Below are 19,893 nucleotides of genomic sequence, written 5' to 3' on the forward strand. Positions count from 1 at the left end.
AGCGCTCCACTGTCACTTTATAACACTTTCAAAATACTCATTGTGACAAATGTGACCAGCTGCACCTCCGGCTTTGAGGTGGCCCCTAACCCGGGCAGCCTTCTCCCCTTCCTCTTCTCCAGCCACGTATCCCTCCCACAAGTCCTTGCTAAGGTGCTGGGCATGCAGAGGTGAGCAGACACAGCCCAGGCCCTGCCCTAGCAGAGTTTGAGACAGGCAGGTGCTGGTCAGAAAACTGCACACACACAGTGGGACCACAGCGGCAATGGCGCTGTCTGAGGGGATCACAGGAAGGTGATCTGGGCCGCCTGACGAGAGGAGAGCTCCAGACAGCAGGGCAGGACACACAGGGGACTGTGCCCAGAGGACGGCGAGCAGCCGGTCCTTCTGCCACTCAACCAGATGAGCACAAACCAGGCCAGGGGCCATGCAGGCCAGGGTCGAAAAGGTCTGTGCCTACGTACTATACCATTCATCCCCCCTGCACTCGCAACAGCAACAAGAGGAGCCCCCATCCCCGTTCCCACGGGCCCAGCCCTCCTCTGCACTCTGACAGGGCTTTGGAGCCATCCCTCTCCCCAGACAACTCCCTAACAGCACCTCAGTCACTGCTGCTACTTCTCCAGCCCTAAAATAAACACACACACTCCCCAACACCTCCTGGCCGCCAGCGCCAGCTAAACAAGACCCCACTTTTCGGTTCCTCTTTCAGTAACGTTCCTCCCTACCAGCCATCCCTGCCCTTGGCTCCCGGGCCTGCTCCAACCAGGCTCCTTCCTGCCCCAGCCACCGGCCCACAGGGCAGGACCTGGTCCTGGTGCTTGTTCCGAAAGTACACACCATCAGGGGCTGCCCTGCCCTGTGCCCTGCCTCAGTGCCCTGGGCTGCTCCTCCCTTCCCTGACCTTCAGGTAGGAAGCGGCTCAGGCTTCCTCCCTTCTCACTTGCTCCCTGGTGAGCAGTGGACATGCAGCCACCCTGACATCAGCCGTGTCCCCCTGCTCACAGCAGCCCAGAGGCCGCCTGGGAAGGCCCACAGGACTGGATCCCACAATTCCTGCCTCCCTTGCTCTGCTCTAGCCAGCCTCCTCCCTCCTGGCCTCTACACCTCCTGGGCCCTCCCAGTCATTGTTCACTGCTGGACTCCTTCCTTCCGTCAGGGCCACGTCCTAATGTCACCTTACAAGGGAGGCGGACCTCACCACCCTCCTCCAGGACATCCCCTAGCCTCAGAGCCTTCCCGTCCTATGTCTCTGACCCCTTTCTCCGTGACAGTTGGCACCACCTGGCATTAACGTTTATCACGGGTCTCTCCACCCCACTAGACTGCACGCTCCAGAAGGGCAGGCCTCTCTCCACTGTGTCCACTGGTGCATCGCCCGAACCAGCGCCAGCACCAAGCAGACCCTCAGGACAGGCTGCTGAGTGAATGAAGTAGGTATATCATCCCCACTCTGCAGATAGGGAGACTGAGTCCCAGCACAGGAGACACTGCCAGTGAGGTGAAAGCCTCGCTGGGCTCATGTCAGGTAGCTTCCCTGGGCAGGCGAAGTGCCCTGCACCAGGGGGACACAGCCCCTTCCCTGACTCCTCTGTGCACTTGGCACCATCTGCATCCCCCAAAGACCTGCTCTGCCCAGAACTCTCCCCAGGAGGCACCTGTCCTGTGAGTGCACCAAGAGTCCCCTTCCTTCTGACCAAGGCCACAGCCCGCCCTGGCTTTTTTAGCATGACCGATACGTTTGAGAGAAACCAAAACCAAACCCATTGCTGCTGAATCAATTCTAACTCATAGTGACCCCATGTAACAGAGAAGAACTGTGCTCCATAGGGTTTTCTTGGCTGTAATCTTTACAGAATCAGATTGCCAGGTCTTTCTTCCATGACACCACTGGAATGGTTCAAACCACCAGCCTTTATGTTAGCAGCTGATCACAAGCCGTTTGCACCTCCCAGGGACCTAGGTTTGAGAGGAGACACTGGGAAACGCTGCCTGCACTTTATGACTGTGTAGATTTTTGAAAAACAAGCAGCCCTTCAGACGCTGAAGAAACGTTACCTTTACAGAGCTCTGTCAGCAGCAGGAACTCAGCCTGCCCTGTGTCCGACTCCTCTTTTCCTACAGATGCTGCAGAGCAAAACTGGACAATATTGGGATGGCCGGAAAGTTTTTTCTGCAGGTATTTGTTAAAGGAAAAACATGCATAAGTATGTCCGTAAGTCTATGCACTTAAAAATAAATACGTACAACATTAAGATGCACAGTCATCACACGAGCTGAATTACCTCACGAGTTTAGCGACCAAAGCGGAAAGGTGGGGGAAAGAGCAGGTGGCAATGACCAGAGAGGCAGCAGGAGCAAGGGAGCGGCGTGAGGGCAAGGCTGAGGCTGCATGAACGTGGCATAGCTCTGGCCACACACTTGGTGAGAGCGATCAGTGTCCACCCTGTAACAGGCAGGACAACCAGAGTGGCAGCAGGAGTGGCGTGAGGGCAAGACCAAGGCGGCATGAACGTGGCATGGCTCTGGCCACACACCAGGTGAGGGTGGCAGAGCTGCAGGCCAAGAGCCTACAGGCCGAGGGGCCCACGGGGGCTCAGAGTCCAGCTCAGGCCACACAAGAAGGATGTAGCAGGCAGGCTGTGAGGAGTGGCCATCTCAGACTAAACCATGAAGACCTGAGCACTGACAGGGTGGTGCTGACAGGACACTGTGTCCCCACCCTGGTGGTCAGCTAGGGCCCACAGAGGACCCAGCTTTGAGAGAAATAGAGGACATTCTGGCTCAAGAAAAACGGAAGAACGTGTGGGGAAGTGGGGAGACAGGCAAGCAAGGCCTGCGCTGGGACTGGCCGCCACGCATGGGTGCCCATAAATCCACCACCTGCACGTGGACATGCTACAGCCCCAGCGATCACCGCGCAGGGTGGGATGGGATGGCCAGGACTATTTAGGAGTAGAACCGACATCAAGGTAGTTAGAACCAAGCAGCAAGGCAGTTAGAACCAAGGACCAGTAGTGACCTTGGTGGGGCTGTGACGGAGGCAGGACAGTCCCCTGCGAGGCTCTCAGCTGGTGACCAGGACCTGCAGCAAGGTATTTACGGGTGGGGGCAGGGGCAGGTGGGCCAATCCCTGGGGACACATGGTTCAATCACCAGGTATGGAGAACCTTCCTGTAGGAACAACGCTTCTGTTCCCAAAGTGGTAAATCTCTTCCTGTTACCCAGGGAGTAAAGGACAGGGAAGGAAAATCCTTTTAACTAGAAATCCTCTACAGAGAAGTTCAGGAAAAGCAAAAGGTCGTCTCAACATGTCACGCAGGGCAGGACAGAGGCGCCTGAGTCCATGCCTCACAGAGTAGCAGAGGTCCTTCCAGGCTTTCCAGAAAAGGATACCATGAAACAGACTTCTTGAATAATGGCCCTGCTCTTCTCTTCTTCATTGGACAGCAGCCTCTGTATCAGGAAGTAACACACACAAAGCAAAGATTAGGCTTTGTTTACATTTCCACCGTGCACAACGCCTATCTCAGACACAAACGTCCAAGAGAAGTTGAGAGAGTGAAAACCTGCAAAACCCTATTAACATCTGAGCTGTGTGAAAATCTGACGAAGGTTAAACAAACTGAAAAAAAAAAAAAAAATGCCATTGAGTTGATTCTGACTCATGGCAGCCCTTAAAAATAGACCTTTATACTCCAAGGACACCAGAAAAACCCAGAGAGGAGCCTTTTCTCCAAATAGGCCTGAGTCAAACAAGACAAACCAGGGATGTGAGAGCACACACTGAGAGGGACATGGGGCTCAACTCCAGATCCCCAAAATAAGAGCACAAGGGGCAGCCTTAGAGCTCAACCACTCACCGGGACCAGCCCCTGCCACCCCTACGGTCTGGGCAAAGGCAAGTCTGAGTCTCCCTGCCTCCAGCGAGCTGGGTCCCTTCTGCCGTGTCTCAGAACCCTGCCCTGGCAACACAGGGTGGCCTCAACACCCCCACCGTCCCACCATGACCTCATTTATAGATACGCTGTGCCACGCATGTTTTACACAAGTGGCTTTTAAATCCCGTGTGTTGGGGAACTTTTTATTTGACACATGGAAACTTACAAAGGCCAAGGGGCAGTGACATCCCACTAGGAGGGGGCTGCTCCCCAGAAAGGGCCTCTCTACTGCCACCCACCCCGCTCCCAGAGCCAGGCAGGCAAGTTCCAGGCAGCCCTGGCCCCAAAGCTAAAAACCAGGACATCAAAGTATTCTCTGAGGACCACTGCATTGAGATCCACTGACTGCTTCCCTGTTAGAGGAAATAAATGTGATCCTCTAAAATATATAGACCAGTAACAAAGAAGCATAACATAAATTAATAAGAGTAACTTCTGAAAACCTGGTCATTTAGAGATTTCCTTTAAAATAAACCAAAACCCCATATAAACATTTTAATCACTTTATTACCTTTAAAGCATACTCTTTACCACTTCCAAGATCCTGAGCTTCATACACAAATGCAAACCCTCCTGGAAAATAAAAATATATGCATGTCAATTCAGTGCTATGATTTTATTTAACATATTCAACTAAGAAAAGACCTTTAGGAAGTAAAATATACTTGCAGCTGTGGTCAGGTTTGTTTTCTGCCACAAAAATGGCCCCAATTCATATAACAATGCTTTAAAGTTCTGTTTCACAAGCAGGAAGGAAATAAGCACAAGAACAGAAATCAACAAAAGAGGGGGAAAAAAAAGGAGAATATCAACAAAACCAAAAGCCAGTTCTTTGAAAAGTTAATGACTCTGATAAATTCTAGCTAGATTAAGAAGAGAGAAATAGAGACACAGAGAGAAAAAAGACAAATTACAAAATCTGGAATGAAAAAGACATCACTACCCTAATGCCCAAAAGAGAAAATGATATTAAAAAAAAAAAAGACTTACATAGGAATCAGCTCGATGGCAACAAACGACAACCAACGGAAACGACAGCCCAGACTAATACCCATCGTGAACACGGACAAAAGCATTCTTTTTTTTTTTTAATTGTGCTTTAAGTGAAAGTTTACAAATCAAGTCAGTCTCTCATACAAAAGTTTATATAACCCACCTTGTTATAGACTCCTAGTTGCTCTCTCCCTAGTGAGACAGTACACTTCTCTTCACCCTGTATTTCCGTGTCCATTCAACCAGCTTCTGTCCCCCTCTGCCTTCTCATCTCCCCTCCAGACAGGAGCTGCTCACACAGTCTCATGTGTCTACTTGAGCCAAGAAGCTCACTCCTCACCAGTATCATTTTCTATCTTATAGTCCAGTCCAATCTCTGTCTGAAGAGTTTGCTTTGGGAATGGTTCCAGTCTTGAGCTAACAGAAGGTCTGGGGGCCATGACCTCTGGGGTCCTTCTAGTCTCTTTCAGACCATTAAGTCTGGTCTTTTTATGACAATTTGAGGTCTGCATCCCACTGCTCTCCTGCTCCTTCAGGTGTTTTCTGTTGTGTTCCCTGTCAGGGCAGTCATCGGCTATACTCAGGTACCATCTAGTTCTTCTGGTCTCAGGCTGATGTAGTCTCTGATTTATGCGGCCCTTGATTAACTCTTGAATGAAGATATTGCCCCCGGACTCTCCTTTAGCCCCAAACTAAAATCATTCCCGAAGCCAACTCTCGGACAAAGGTTAGACTGGACTATGCGACACAAAATGATATGGTGAAGGGTGTGCTTCTTAGTTCAAATAGTCACATTAGACTATGTGGGCTGCTCCTGTCCAGAGGCGAGATGAGAAAGCAGAAGGAAACAGGTGCTGGCTGAATGGACAAGGGAAATTACGGGGTGAAGAGGAGGACTGTGCTGTCACATTGTAGGGAGAGCAAATAGGATCACCTAACAATGTGTGTTTAAATTTTTATATGAGAAACTGACTTGAATTGTAAACTTTCACTTAAAACACAATAAAAAAGAAAAAAAGAATAATCCTTCAAAGCGAGAATGGTGAAACTATGTCTCACATACTTTGGACATGTTATCAGGAGGGACCAGGCCCTGGAGAAGGGCATCATGCTAGGTAGAGGGTCAGTGAAAGAGAGGAAGTCCCTAAGTGAGATGGATTAACACTGCAGTTGCAACAATGGGCTCAAACAGCAACACCTGTGAGGATGTCACAGGACCAGGCACTGTTTCCTTCTGTTGTGCATGGGGTGGCTGTGAGTCAGAACAAACTCAAAAGCACCTAAGAACAACAACAAAATAAGCCAAAGAGGATTGGTATTAACCATTTTGAATTGGACAATCATATGGTCTACTGTGCTAGGAATGACAAATTAGAGAGGAATGGTGTCACATTCATCGTCACAAAGAACATTTCAAGATCTATCCTGCAGTACAATGCTATCAGTGACAGGCTAACATCCACATGCCTACAAGGAAGATCAGTTAATGCAACTATTATTCAAATTTACGTACCAACCACTAATGCCAAAGATGAAGAAACTGAAGATTTTTACCAACTTCTACATTCTGACACTGAACAAACATGCAATCAAGATGTGTTGATAATTACTGGCAGTGGGAATGTGAAAGTCGGGAACAAAGAAGAAGGATCCAAAAAAAAACCCCAAACCCAATGACATCGAGTTGATTCCGACTCATAGTGACCCTTCAGGACAGAGCAGAACTGCCCCATAGAGTTTCCAAGGAGAGCCTGGTGGATTTGAAGTGCTGAACTTTTGATTAGCAGCTGTAGCACTTAACCACTACACCACCAGGGTTTCCAAGAAGAAGGATAGGTAGTTGGAAAATATGGCCTTGGTGACTCCGAAGATTGCATGATAGAATTCTGAAAGACCTAGACGTTCATTGCAAATAACCTATTTTCATCAACATAAATGGCAACTATACACACAGACCTTGCTAGAGAGAATACACAGGAATCTAATCGACTACATCTGTGGAAAGAAACAATGGAAAAGTTCATTATCATCAGCCAGAACGAGGCTGGGGCTGACTGCGGAACAGACCATCAATTGCTCATGCTCAAGTTGAAGTTGAAATTGAAGAAAATTAGAACGAGTCCACAAGAGCCAAGGTACAACCTTGTGTATATCTCATCTGAATTTAGAGACCATAGCAAGGATAGATTTGATGCATTGACCACTAGTGATCGAAGACCAAATGAGTTGTGCAATGACACCAAGGACGTCATACATGAAGAAAGCAAGAGGTCATTAAAAAGACAGGAAAGAAGGAAAAGACCAAAATGGATGTCGGAAGAGATGCTGAAACTTGCTCTTAAGTGTAGAGTAGCTAAAGCAAATGGAAGAGATGATGAAGTAAAAGAGCTGAACAGAAAATTTCAAAGAGTGCCTCAGGAAGAAAAAGTAAAGTATTATAAAGAAATGTGCAAAGGCTTGAAGTAAGAAAACCAAAAGGGAAGAACACACTTAGCCACTTCTCAAGCTGAAAAAACTAAAGGAAAAATTCAAGCCTCGTTGCAATACTGAAGGATTCAAAAGAAGATGGAAGGAATACACAGAGTCACGATACCAAAAAGAATTGGTTGATGTTCAGCCATCTCGAGAAGTAGTACATGATCAAGAACCAACGGTAGTGAGGGAAGACGTCCGAGTTGCACTGAAGCTAGTGGCATAAAACAAGTCTCCAGAGACTGACGGAATACCAACTGAGATGTTTCAACAAATGCTAGAGATGCTCCCTCATCTACGCCAAAAAATATGGAAGACAGCTACCTGGCCAACCAACTGGAGGAGGTCCATGTTTGTGCCCATTCAAAAGAAAAGTGACCCAACGGAACGTATCAATTATCAAACAATATCACACACAACTAAAATTTTGCTGGAGATCCTTAAAAAGTGCCTGCAACTGTACATCAACAAGGACGTGCCAGAAAATTCAAGCCAGGTTCAAAAGAGGCTGTGGAACGAGCAACAGCATTGCTGATGTCAGATGGATCCTGGCTGAAAGCAGAGAATACCAGAAAGATGTTTACCTGTGTTTTACTGGCTATACAAAGGCATTCGACTGTGTGGATTGTAACAAATTATGGATAACATTACAAAGAATAAGAATTCATGAGGAACCTGTACATAGATCAGGAGACAGTCATTCAAACATGGCAAGGGGACACTGGGTGGTTTAAAGTAAGAAAAGGTGTACCTCAGGGTTGTTTCCTTTTAGCATACCTATTCAATCTGTATGCTGAGCAAAGAATTTGAGAAGCTGCACTATATGAAGAAGAACGGGGCATCAGGATTGGAGGAAGATTCATTAACAACCTAGGTTATGCAGATGACATAACTTCGCTTGCTGAAAGTGAAGAGGACTTGAAGCACTTGCTGATGAAGATCAAAGACCACAGCCTTCAGTATGGATGACACCTCAACATAAAGAAAACAAAAATCCTCACACCTGGACCAATGAGCAAAATTATGACAAATGGGGAAAAGATTGAAGTTGTCAAGGATTTCATTTTACTCGGATCCACAATCAACACCCATGGAAGCAACAGTCAAGAAATCAAAAGACACATTGCACTGGGCAAATCCGCTGCAAAAGACCTCTTTAAAGCGTTGAGAGGTAAAGATGCCACCTTGAGGACTAAGGTGCACCTGGCCCAAGCCGTGGTGTTTTCAATTGCCTCCTATGCATGTGAAAGCTGGCGATGAAGAAAGAAGACCGAAGAAGAACTGACACCTCTGAACTGTGGTGCTGGAGAAGAATATTGAGTGTACTATGGACCGTCAAAAGAATGAACAAATCTGTCTTGGAAGAAGTACAACCAGAATGCTCCTCAGATGTAAGGATGGCAAGACTATGTCTCCCTTACTTTGTATGTGATGCCAAGAGGGATCAGTCCCTGGAAAAGGACATTATGCTTGGTAGAGGGTCAGGGAAAAAAGGAAGACCCACAATGAGATGGAGCAATACAGTGGCTGCAACAATGGGCTTAAGCATAACGATTGTCAGGATGGCGCAGGACCGCACAGTGTTTCATTCTGTTGTACACGATGTCATTACGAGTCGGAATTGACTTTATGGCACCTAACAAAAACATACATACATAAAGAGTCAGAGAAAAAGAGGAGGGCCCTCCAAGAGATGAGTTGACACGGTGGCAGGAACAATGGACTCAAATATGACGATTGTGAGGGTGGCTCAGGAGCGGGCAGCGTTTCGTTCTGTAATACACAGGGTCGCTACAAGTCAGAACCAACTCAACGACACGTAACAACAACTACTATATTGTAGATATACATACCATATATGCATATACATACACAACATGTGTACTACATGTACATACTCCACACACACACACAAATATATACACAGGTACAGAGACAAAACTTATACCTAGAAAAATAAGAAACTCCTACAAATCCTACCCAATTAAAAAGACAGACCAAAGACCTGAACACACACTTCACACAAGAAGACATACAACTGGGGAAGAAGCCTTTGGAAAAGCATTCAACATCATTTCAACTCCCAATGAGACACCACTTCTCGCCCACCAGAATGAGTATAATCAAAACGACAGACTAGAACAAGAGTTGGTGACGATGTGGAGAAACAGGAATCCTCATCTGTTACTGGTCGGGAAGCAAAATGGTACAGCCACTTTGGGGAAAAGTCAACAATTCCACTCCAAGGTACTTATCCAAGAGAAAGCAAAACACGAGTCCACAAAAAAGCTTGTAAAAAATGTTACCGGCAGTTCTATTCCCAGTAGCCAAAAAATGGAAACAAGCCAAAAGTCCATTAAAAGGTAAATGGAAAAACAAAGTGTGGTACATCCATAGAACGGAATCAAACTCAGGAATAAAAGGAAAGAACATACGACTTCAAGGATGAGCTTTAGAACAATTATGCCGAGGAAAGAAGCCAGCCAGGAAAGACCACATAAGGTATGGTTCCATTTTTATGGCATTCTAGGTAGCAGATATCTCTTTTTCTCTCTACGTATATGTACTTTTATACATGTGTTGTTTTTAGGTGCTTTCAAGTTGGTTCCGACTCATAGCAACCTTATGTACTACAGAATGAAAAACTGCCCGGCCCTGCACCATCCTCACAATCATTTTTATGCTTGAGCCCATTGTTGCAGCCACTGTGTCAATCCATCTCGTTGAGGGTCTTCTATCTTTTCTCTGATCCTCTACCAAGAATGATGTCCTTCTCCAGGGGCTGATCCCTCCTGATAACATGTCCAAAGTATGTGAGATGTAGTCTCGCCATCCTTGCTTCTAAGGAGCATTCTTATACTTCTTCCTAGACAGATTTGTTCATTCTTTTGGCAGTCCATGGTATATTCAATATTCTTCTCCAACACCACAATTCAAAGGCGTCAATTCTTCTTCGGTCTTCCTTATTCACTGTCCAGCTTTCACATGCATATGAGGCAATTGAGAACACCATGGCTTAGGCCAGGCACACCTTAGTCTTCAAGGTGGCATCTCTGCCCTTCAACACTTTAAAGAGGTCTTTTACAGCAATGTGTCATTTGATTTCTTGACTGCTGCTTCCATGGGTGTTGACTGTGGATTCAAGAAAAAGGAGATCCTTGACAACTTCAATCCTTTCCCTGTTTATCATGATGTTGCTTACTGGTCCAATTGTGAGGATTTTCATTTTCTTTACATTGAGGTATAATACATACTGAAGGCTGTGGTCTTTGACCTCAATCAGGAAGTGCTTCAGGTCCTCCTTACTCTCAGCAAACGAGGTGTGTCATCTGCATAATGCAGGTTGTTAATGAGTCTTCCTCCAATCCTGATGCCCCCTTTTTCTTCATATAGTCCAGTTTCTCAGATTATCTGCTCAGCATACAGATTGAATAAGTATGGCGAAAGGATACAACCCAGACGCACACCTTTCCTTACTTTAAACCATGGAGTATCCCCTTGTTCTGTCCAAATGGCTGTCTCTTGATCTATGTACAAGTTCCTCATGAGCACAATTAAGTGTTCTGGAATTCTCATTATGTTGTCCATAGTTTTTTTATGTTCCACACAGTAGAATGCCTTTGCATAGTCAACAAAACACAGGTGAACATCTTTTTGGTATTCTGGTATATACGTACATGTATACGTGTGTGTATATACATATACGTATATTTGAACAAAAAAATGTGGTGAACAAAAAATCAGAGTAAATGGTTGCCTCGTCGGGGGAGGGAAAGGGAAGGCTTGACTGGGATGGAGCACTAGGGCACTTTCTGGGGTGACTTGGGTGTTCTATAACTTGATACTTGTTTTAAGTACAACCAAAACCAAACCCGTTGCAGTTGTGCCGATTCTGACTGATAGCGACCCTACAGGACAGAGCAGGACTGCCCCATAGGGTTTCCAAGGGGCACCTGGTGGATTTGAACTGCCGACTTTCTGGTTAGCAGCCGTAGCTCTTAACCACTACGCACCAGGGCTTCATTCAGCTACAGTGTACGCATTTGCCAAGGCACTTAAATTCTGTGTGTTTTACTCCGTATCAATACCTCAGTTAAAGTTCTTCAATTAAAGAAAAAAAATGCATAGGCTGTGGAAGCGTAGTCGCAGAAGGGGCCCCTGTGTGGCTAGTGAGTGTCCAAAAAGGTGCAAACTCACCGTCGGAGAAACGCAAGCCAACACAGCTATTGTTGGGCGCCGTGGAGTCGATTCCCAGTCATGGCGACCCCACGTGACAGAGGAGAACTGCCCCCATGGGGTTTTCCTAGGTTTAATCTTCACAGGAGCCGTTCACCAGGTCTTTCTCTTGCAGAGCCGCTGGGTGGGTTTGAGCATCAACCTCTCAGCAGCAAAGTGCTCAACCATTGCCCCGCCAGGGCTCCTTCAAATTAACCAGATACTACTTTTTACTCATTATTTTAGCCCAAATCCCGGGGGATGGTAGGGCACACTGCCGAGGACGGACGTGGGGGAACTGGCAATGCTATGCCCCTCGTGTACAGCATCCTAGCAGTGCTCCCGCCCCCACCCCAGACGGTCCTAGACAGAGGGGTTGTGGTAGTGGCGGGGGCGGGGGAAAACACGCAAGTGCACACCAGATGTGGCACAAACGGCAGTACCCGACGGTCCTAGTTTTCTACTGACTCAGCATTGTTTTTAAGAAACACTCATCTGAAGCAAAACACCATTGGTCTGATGTGGAACGCACACGTAGCCCACTCCTGTTGCAGACACCAAGTGGCGTCCCTGGGGAGAGGGACGATGAGGAGACAAGGTAGAGGAGCCGGGCAGCCTTTCCTGACCTCGCTCATCCGCTGTCCACTAAGGGGTCTGCGCAGGTTATCAATGGACAGAAATGACAAAAGGACGCATGCTTGTCAAACACGGCAGTGCTCAGGGTGAAAACCAGAGCGACCTCGCCCCTGGCTCCAATCTGGGCCTCCCTAGAGCCGCACCGGCAGCTCCAGGGCAGCAGCCTGGCTGGGGCTTGCTCCTTTTTAAGCAAATGAAGTAAAGTAACCAAAATGCACCACAACTCCCTTCTTCTGCCTTCACCTACTCTAGGCTCTCTCCAGCCTGGGACACACTGTATGGATGGTCCTGGGCATTGTGGGTGCAGGACGCCACCCCTCACCAGATGCAAGTCCCCCAAGGGCAGGGTAAGGGTGTCTGCCTGCCACTGCAGGGTCTCAGGGACAGGGCCTGGCAGCAGAATATCATTTGGCTGAATGTCTGAACGACCATAATTCATGTATTCACCGTGCTGCTGGTGGGCATTTAGGTCACATCCCACCTTCTGCTCTCACAAACAATGCCACAGCTGGCCGTGTTACAATTATCGCCATTTGTTAAAAAGCGAAACATGAGATACATGACTGCCGGACAATTCTGATTTAATCTTAGATGTCTCCTCTTTTTTTTTCTTCATCTCCTCTTAGTTGTCATTGAGTCAACTCTTACTCATGGTAAGCCCATGCACAACAACAAAACAAAATGTTGCCTAGTCCTACGCCATCCTCAGAATGGTTGGTATACTTAAGTCCATTGCTGTGGCCACTGTGTATTTTGAGTGACTTCCAATCTAGGGGGCTCATCTTCCAGCATTTTATCAGACAATATCGTGCCGTGATCCACAGGGTTTTCACTGGTTAATTTTCAGAAGTATAATGCCTGACCTCTCTTCCTAGTCTTAGTCTGGAAGCTCTGCTGAAACGTGCCACCATGGGTGACCTTGCTGGCATTTGAAATACTGGTAGTGTAGCTCCTAGCACCATAACAACACGCCAGCCACCACGGTATGTGTCCTAGTCATCTAGTGCTGTGGACGGCTTCAATGAAGGAAAGTTTCTCACAGTAAAGTTGTCTAGAAGTCCAAATTCAGGGTGTCAGCTCCAGCAGAAGGCTTTCTCTCTTTCTCAGCTCTGGAGGAAGGTCCTCATCCTCAATCTTCCCATGGTCGAGGAGCTTCTCAGGCGTGGGGACCCCATGTCTAAAGAACGCGCTCTGCTCCTGGTGCTGCCTTCCTGGTGGTATGAGGTCTCCAACTCTCTGCTTCCTTCCCTTTCCTTTTATTTCTTGAGAGATAAAAGGTGGTGCAGGCCACACCCCATGGAAACCCCCTTTACATTGGATCAGGGATGTGACCTGGGTAAGGGTAGTGTTACAATCCCACCCTAATTCTACTGGGAATCATGGCCTAACCAAGTTGATACACACATTTTTAGGGGGACATAATTCAATCCATGGCAGTATGACAAACTGACAGACGGGTGGTGATCATGGATATTACCACTACCTGATATTTAGCTTAAGAAAACTCAGGTCTATGAGTTAAGAAAAGGTCTTCACAAGAACCTGAGAAATGACTCAGAGATGGCAAAGGGGACTAGTTACAGCAGCTCCCACCCCATCCCCTCACAGTTGACCTGTGACTGAGCACAGTGAAGGACTAAATCCCGGCGGCCACCCTAAGAAATGTCCATTAGCTAAATTCCCCTCACCACCAGCTCTATGAAAACAGCTCTTCGGTGCTTCCTTTCCTATAATGAGGATAAATACCACTCCTTCCAAGCCCACCAAATATTACTCAGCACCAGGCATGCTGCAGGAGCTGGAAACAGCACTGACAAGTGCAGCATGACCCCCACCCTCAGGGGGAGCACATTCCAGAGCCTGGGGACTGGCCACAAATGAACAAGGAATCTCAGGTGGCAGCAAGTCCAGCAGAGCTGAGAAGCCAGTGCTAACTGGGTGCGACTGACAGTGTGGACAGTGGCAACAGGTGACTGCCAGGGCCCTGTTATGGACTGAATTAAGTCCCTCAAAGGTACTGTTGTAAATCCTAACCTTGATGCCTGTAGGTCTGGGAGTGGATTGTCCTTGTTATGTTAATGAGGCAGGACTAGCATGGGGTGTGTCTTGAATCAATCCCTTTTGAGATGTAAAAGAGATTAAACAAGAGCGGAGGAGAGATGGGGTGAGGCTGATGCCAAGACACATAAGATCTCCAAGGACTCAGGAAGTAAGAAGCTAAAGAGACTAGGACCTTCCTCCAGCCTCCTAAGCTGTGAAAAATAAACTTGTCTGTTAAAGGTATCCATCTGCGGGACTTTTATTATAGCACCACTACATGACTAAGACAGGACCCCACCTCATGACAGGCCCCCCACATGGAGAGCAAGGAGCAGGGCCAGAGCAGGGAGGCCTGGCCTGGGCAGTCTGTGTTCCCGGCCTCTCACTCCTGACCATCGTGTCTGGATAAGGACAGGTGAATCCAGGCTGTGACACTAGCAGGTGAAAGATCTGCCCAGGCCCCACAAACAGCAAGGTCTAAGTAAAGAAGAAAGGGTCCCATAATAAAGGGAAAATGAAAGTATAATCCCTGCCAGACAAGAAACACTCAAGGGTGTCAAGTATCGATTTAGCTCCCTTGTCCCCACCACCCGGGAGTCAAGGAGACAGCCGGGACCCAGAAGCCTGGAGAGTGAGCCACAGGTGATAGGAAGGCCAGGTCGCAGCACTGGTGCCAGAGGCCAAGGCCAGCTTTCCCGCGGGCTCCAAACCCCTGCTCTACCACCCACTGGCTGATGGTTTTGACAAGTTGCTAACGGCCTCGAATCTCGGTTTCCTCCCCTGTAAAATGGGGATAATTATAGTACCTGCCTTCTAGGGCCACTGTCAGGATTAAACAGTCTACATCAAGCGCTAGGGACCGTCCCTGGCAAAGGGCTTACTAGATGTTGATGTGGCGGTGACTGCTGTTTCACACTCAGGAGGTGTCACGGGGCATAAAGGGCTAATGTAAGGCCACCAACTTGGAAGGGGAAGCGTTGTATGAGGAGAGCTAAGAGAGAGCACAGATCATCTGATAGAGCCACACTGGCCGTGGGACAAGACACACCTAGTCCTGTGGCTTTGAACCAGCTGATCAAACCCCAAAACCCTGCAGCAAAGACCCAGGTTATGAGCGCTCTGTGGTGTCTACCAGTTGCCACCAAGTCAACTCCAACCCGTAGCGACCCCAAGTGAGTTCGAGCAGAACTGTGCTCCACAGGGTTTTCGATGGCGGATTTTTCAAAAGCAGGTCACTAGGCCTTTGGCCCCTTCCAGTCAGCAGCCAGGGACACCTGCTCAGCAGCCCTCTCTGGGTTAGAGCCATCCTTGCACTTCAGGGCTTTGGGTCCAGGGACTGGTGCAAAGAAATGAGGACAATGAACCCACCAAGACAAGAGAGAAGACACGGTCAGATGACAGCACTGCCGAGTCCCGGCGACTTGGGTCTCAGTCACACTTCCTGTGCGGAAAGAAGGGTGCACTACCTGGTTACTGTGCTACAGACCTCTGAGGAGCCACTTGTATATCCATGAAACATACTGTTTTGTCGCTATTGGTCGAGGATATCGCGACCCATCATAAGTTCCACTCCTTCCACTGAGCTAGCCTCAGTGGTTTCTGAACCTTGCAACCAAGAGGCCTGACTGTACCACACAATTCTGCAGTTGTCAGTCAACATCAGACATTCCCTGCCCTGTCACCAAATTTAAACACTCTGACCTAGGCCCTGGAAGCTTTCAGGAGCCATAGAGCCAAGGAAGGAGCCCTCCGAAAGGGGAGCCCAGGAGGCACCTGGGTCAAGAGACTAGGATTGTGATGAAGGGGCCTGGCACAGCTCAGCTCTCAATTTGACAGAAAAGACAAATCCCAGAGTGGAGCCACAACGCGCATGTCTAGTGTCCTCCTGCACCACTAATGCCTTACGTGACACACAACGTTCAAAGGAAATTGTCCTTGACTGAACTGATATCATGTGCCACGCCTAATCATATATTACTTTGATTAATATCTTACACGGCACACAAAAGTTTAAAGCAAGTGGTTTTTGGCTGACATCTAACCAAATACAATGAAGTTAGTTACAGTAAATTAACAGTTGCATACAGCACTGTTCTCATGCAATAAAGTGCTACTCCATACATTTACTCCATTAATCTCCACAACAGTAAATCCAGGGAAAAATAGTCAACCATACTGAAGAGAATGGATTCAGCCTTCCTGAGGCAAATCCTTCCCTCTGCGGTAGTCACCGTTCCCAGTTACCCTTCCTGGCAGGAGGAAGCAATAGCTGCGGGATCTAAACAAGGGAATACAAAACACATCTCTGAGGTTTCTAGAATCCATTTGGATTGGGCAACTCCGGCACCTCAGGCACTCCCAGGAATTTGCTTTTTTCAAGGCAATGAAGACTTACAACAAATTGTGAAAAGATTACAAAGCTATGAGGTTCTACGGCTCTACCCAAGTGCCCAGCAAAGCGGAAAAACCAAACCTGTTGCCTCTTGAGTTTATTCTGACTCATAGTGACTTCACAGGACAGAAAAGAACTGCACCATAGGGTTTCCAAGGCTGTTATCTTTACGGAAGCAGACTGCCATGTTTTTCTCTTTCAGAGCAGCTGTTGAGTTCAAACTGCTGACCTTTCGGTTAGCGGCCGAGCACTGTGCTCCCAGGGCTCCTTAACTGCCCAGAGCAGGTCCAAAATCCAAGGAGCTACAGAAAGCAAGGTTTTTTCCTGACTCATGTGACAACAAAACCGGAGCGAACCTAAAGTCATTTGGTGGGCAAACCTGACATGAACTGACACCTGGGTCACCCACAGACACTAAGCATTCCACAGCAAGACTGATCACTCGTTCAGCTAAGATACATAAGTGTGTTTGACAGCAGAATACTCTCCCAGCCCACTGTGAGCACTCCAGGACAAGGGGGATCCGCACTGGGTTATCTTTCCAAGGCCAGAAAAGTTCTGCATTTTTAACCATGTGGCTGCGAGAGGTCTGCATGCAGGACCTTCCCCACCTTCACAAAGACAGTTGGAGGTTGCTGTCCAGGCAAACATGGAAGCATTTGTATGTGAAATACTTACGCAGGTTTCTCATCCTGTTTCATCTCTGAAAGAGGCTTCAAAATACTTTGAAGGCTACGAGTCACCTATTAAGCTTAAAAGGAGGAACTCTGGCTCATAACTGCACTGGTTATTTTTATTTCCCGACTTGCCTAGACAGCTAAGAGAAAGGCCTTGCAAGCATGACCACAGCCTCTGGCCACATTTCCTGGGTCTTCTTCCTGGGTGTTAAGTGATGGGCGAAGCTTCCTTCTTTACCTAGCCTTTGCCTCCTGCCAGAAGGGACAACTGTCCACCTCTCATCTGCAATTTCCACTCTCTCCCCTGCCCCTGCACCAGGCAGGGGTGCAGCCTCCCTCCCTCCCATCTGGGCACATCCACCCTTCAAGGCTTGCAGGGCAAGCGCACCTGCTGTCTGCTGGGCTCCTTACCGGATGCCTCTGCCATCACTCTTGGATCCCGTGTGCTGTCTGCACCGCTCCCATGGCTCTTTCTATGCCTCGGGTCATTCCTCAGTCCCTGGAGCATGTGTCTTACCTTAAGTTCCGCAAGAGCAGAAACCACGTCCTGTACGCTTAAGAACTTCTTAAAGAACCAAGATACTTGCCTCGTCTTTTCAGAATAACTGAATCAGTCTGGGGAAACTCTTGCTGGCCTAGCAGACGTGAGAGAAGAGCTCACTGCAGAACAGTAGCAGAGATTTTCTCACCAAATCATTCCCGAGATGTGTTTTCTGATCACAGTGGGGGAAAATATCTGGGGATGCTATCACCAGTTTTGGAATGGTGACATCAGAACAATCAGCCAGGTTTCCTGCCATGAGAGCCTCTAGCCCCACAGAGGACCGGATGAGGGCTTAGTCTACGTGTGGCTTCACCCCCTCTCCTGGTGCTAGTACAGCAGGTTGACACTGTGTTTTAGCACCTGCACCAAAGTCAATTGTGTTTAGCTGGTAAACTTCACAACACGTGAAACCAGTACACTCCTGTGAGCACCCCTAGACAAAATGCAAGCAAAATCGAGAACAGTGAACAGGACAGCACTGATGCAATGATAAGTTCTGTGTGAGAAAGGCAGAAGACATTCAGGAAGCTAAAAATAGCATGCAGAAACACAACTGACTAAAGATTGTGCTGAAAATACCTAAGTGGACTGTCCTGTCCAACCTGCGAGGTGCTGTCCAGCTTATAACCCCTGACTCTGCTTCCTGTCATTCACATGCAACCATGGACAAATAAAATGCCCAGGAGCAAGAGGAACACTCAGGTTGTAAGGAGAAACCCTGGGATAAAGGGGCACGGCACTGTCTACCCTCTCTGAACACCCAGGAGGGTGACAGGCTCATCAGCGGCCGTAATCAACTTTGAAGTGCCTGAGAATTCGGAACAGCCAGCCCCTGATGTCCAGAAGTGGAGTCCTTGGCCCCCACACCATCAAACCATGGACTAGATGTGAAGTAATGTATGGTCTAGCCATACTTCTCACCTCCAGATTCCAGCCCCACCGATCCACTGTGGCCTCTGCCCCAAGCTCCCTGCCTGCCCCCCATCTTCCCCCTGCTGTCACAGCTTGGCTCCCAGGCCCTGAGGAGGACCCTCCAGCTCCAGGTCAGTCCCACACGTTCAGTTAAGACTACCTTGCCCCACCCTGACCCCATATCTCTGGCAACGAAATATCCAACCCAAGATCCCACCTCTACACCTGCAGTCACCTGGAGGTGGCCTGACCCACACCACTGGCGGTGGCTTCCCTAGGCCGGCCAACCATGGAGGCGGTGACCCTCTTACCAGGCTGGCTCAGACCTAGGACGCTAGGGCGATGACCCCCTCCTCGCAAGCCTTGACTCAGGCCTCTAGTGGTGACTTTCCCAGACTCACCCGACCTATGACCCCAGAGGAGACCCTCTCCAGGACGGACCGACCCACGACCCCGATGTGATTTCCGTAGGCCGACCTCGACCCATTCACATCCCCGACGACGACCGTCCCCACCGGGTCGGCCTAGACCTATGACCCCCGGGGGCGGCTATCATCCCTAAGCCTCGACCCACGCCCCCCGGGCGCGACTTTCCGAGGCCGGCCCGGACCCACGCCTCCGGGCGCAACACCCTCCCGGCGCCAGGACCCGCGCCCCGGCGGTGACTCCCGGACCCACCCCGTCCCACGCCTCTCCCAGTGAAGACCCTGCCGGCGACGACCCTCCACGCCCAGCCCCTTGCCCTAGAAGGGGGCCTCCATCCCCGAGACCCCGCCGATGACCCCGGGCCTCACCCTCCGCCAAGACCCGCCGCACCCGCAGCCGCAGCTCGCCCAGTTCCACCGTCTGCCCCACGAAGTCATTCTGGTCGCGGCCGGCAGCACTGCCCAGGGAGCCTGGGCCCGCCAAGAAGTCGAGTGCTGACTGTAGCAGCGACATGACAGCGGCGAAAGCGCAACCCGGAGGAGCCCGAGTTGCTAGGCTCAGGCTCCTGCTCAGTCCAGGTCCTCTTAGCAACCGCCGGCCTGGAACTCCACAGTCTTCCGCCCCGGCACTGTGACGTAGGAGCGC

At 48.9% G+C, this 19,893-nt stretch overlaps 1 protein-coding gene across 4 annotated transcripts in view; it reads right to left on the minus strand.

The window, feature by feature from the left end:
- GAK (cyclin G associated kinase) overlaps positions 1-19,882 on the minus strand; it is a 122,713-nt gene extending 102,831 nt beyond the window's left edge. For 3 of the 4 annotated variants that reach the window (XM_064286101.1, XM_064286100.1, XM_064286099.1), the window contains exons 1-4: positions 19,617-19,882; positions 4,453-4,514; positions 3,397-3,456; positions 2,059-2,173 (exon numbers count right to left, since the gene is read on the minus strand). In XM_064286101.1, the coding sequence (XP_064142171.1) occupies positions 2,059-2,173; positions 3,397-3,456; positions 4,453-4,514; positions 19,617-19,761 (382 nt within the window). In that variant the 5' untranslated portion in view covers positions 19,762-19,882. The remainder of the gene's footprint in view (positions 1-2,058; positions 2,174-3,396; positions 3,457-4,452; positions 4,515-19,616) is intronic. The other variant, XM_064286102.1, reaches the window with a different exon arrangement.
- Positions 19,883-19,893: the final 11 nt, after the last annotated feature.

Source organism: Loxodonta africana, chromosome 5, assembly GCF_030014295.1.
Source record: "Loxodonta africana isolate mLoxAfr1 chromosome 5, mLoxAfr1.hap2, whole genome shotgun sequence".
Classification (NCBI taxonomy): Eukaryota; Metazoa; Chordata; class Mammalia; order Proboscidea; family Elephantidae; genus Loxodonta; species Loxodonta africana.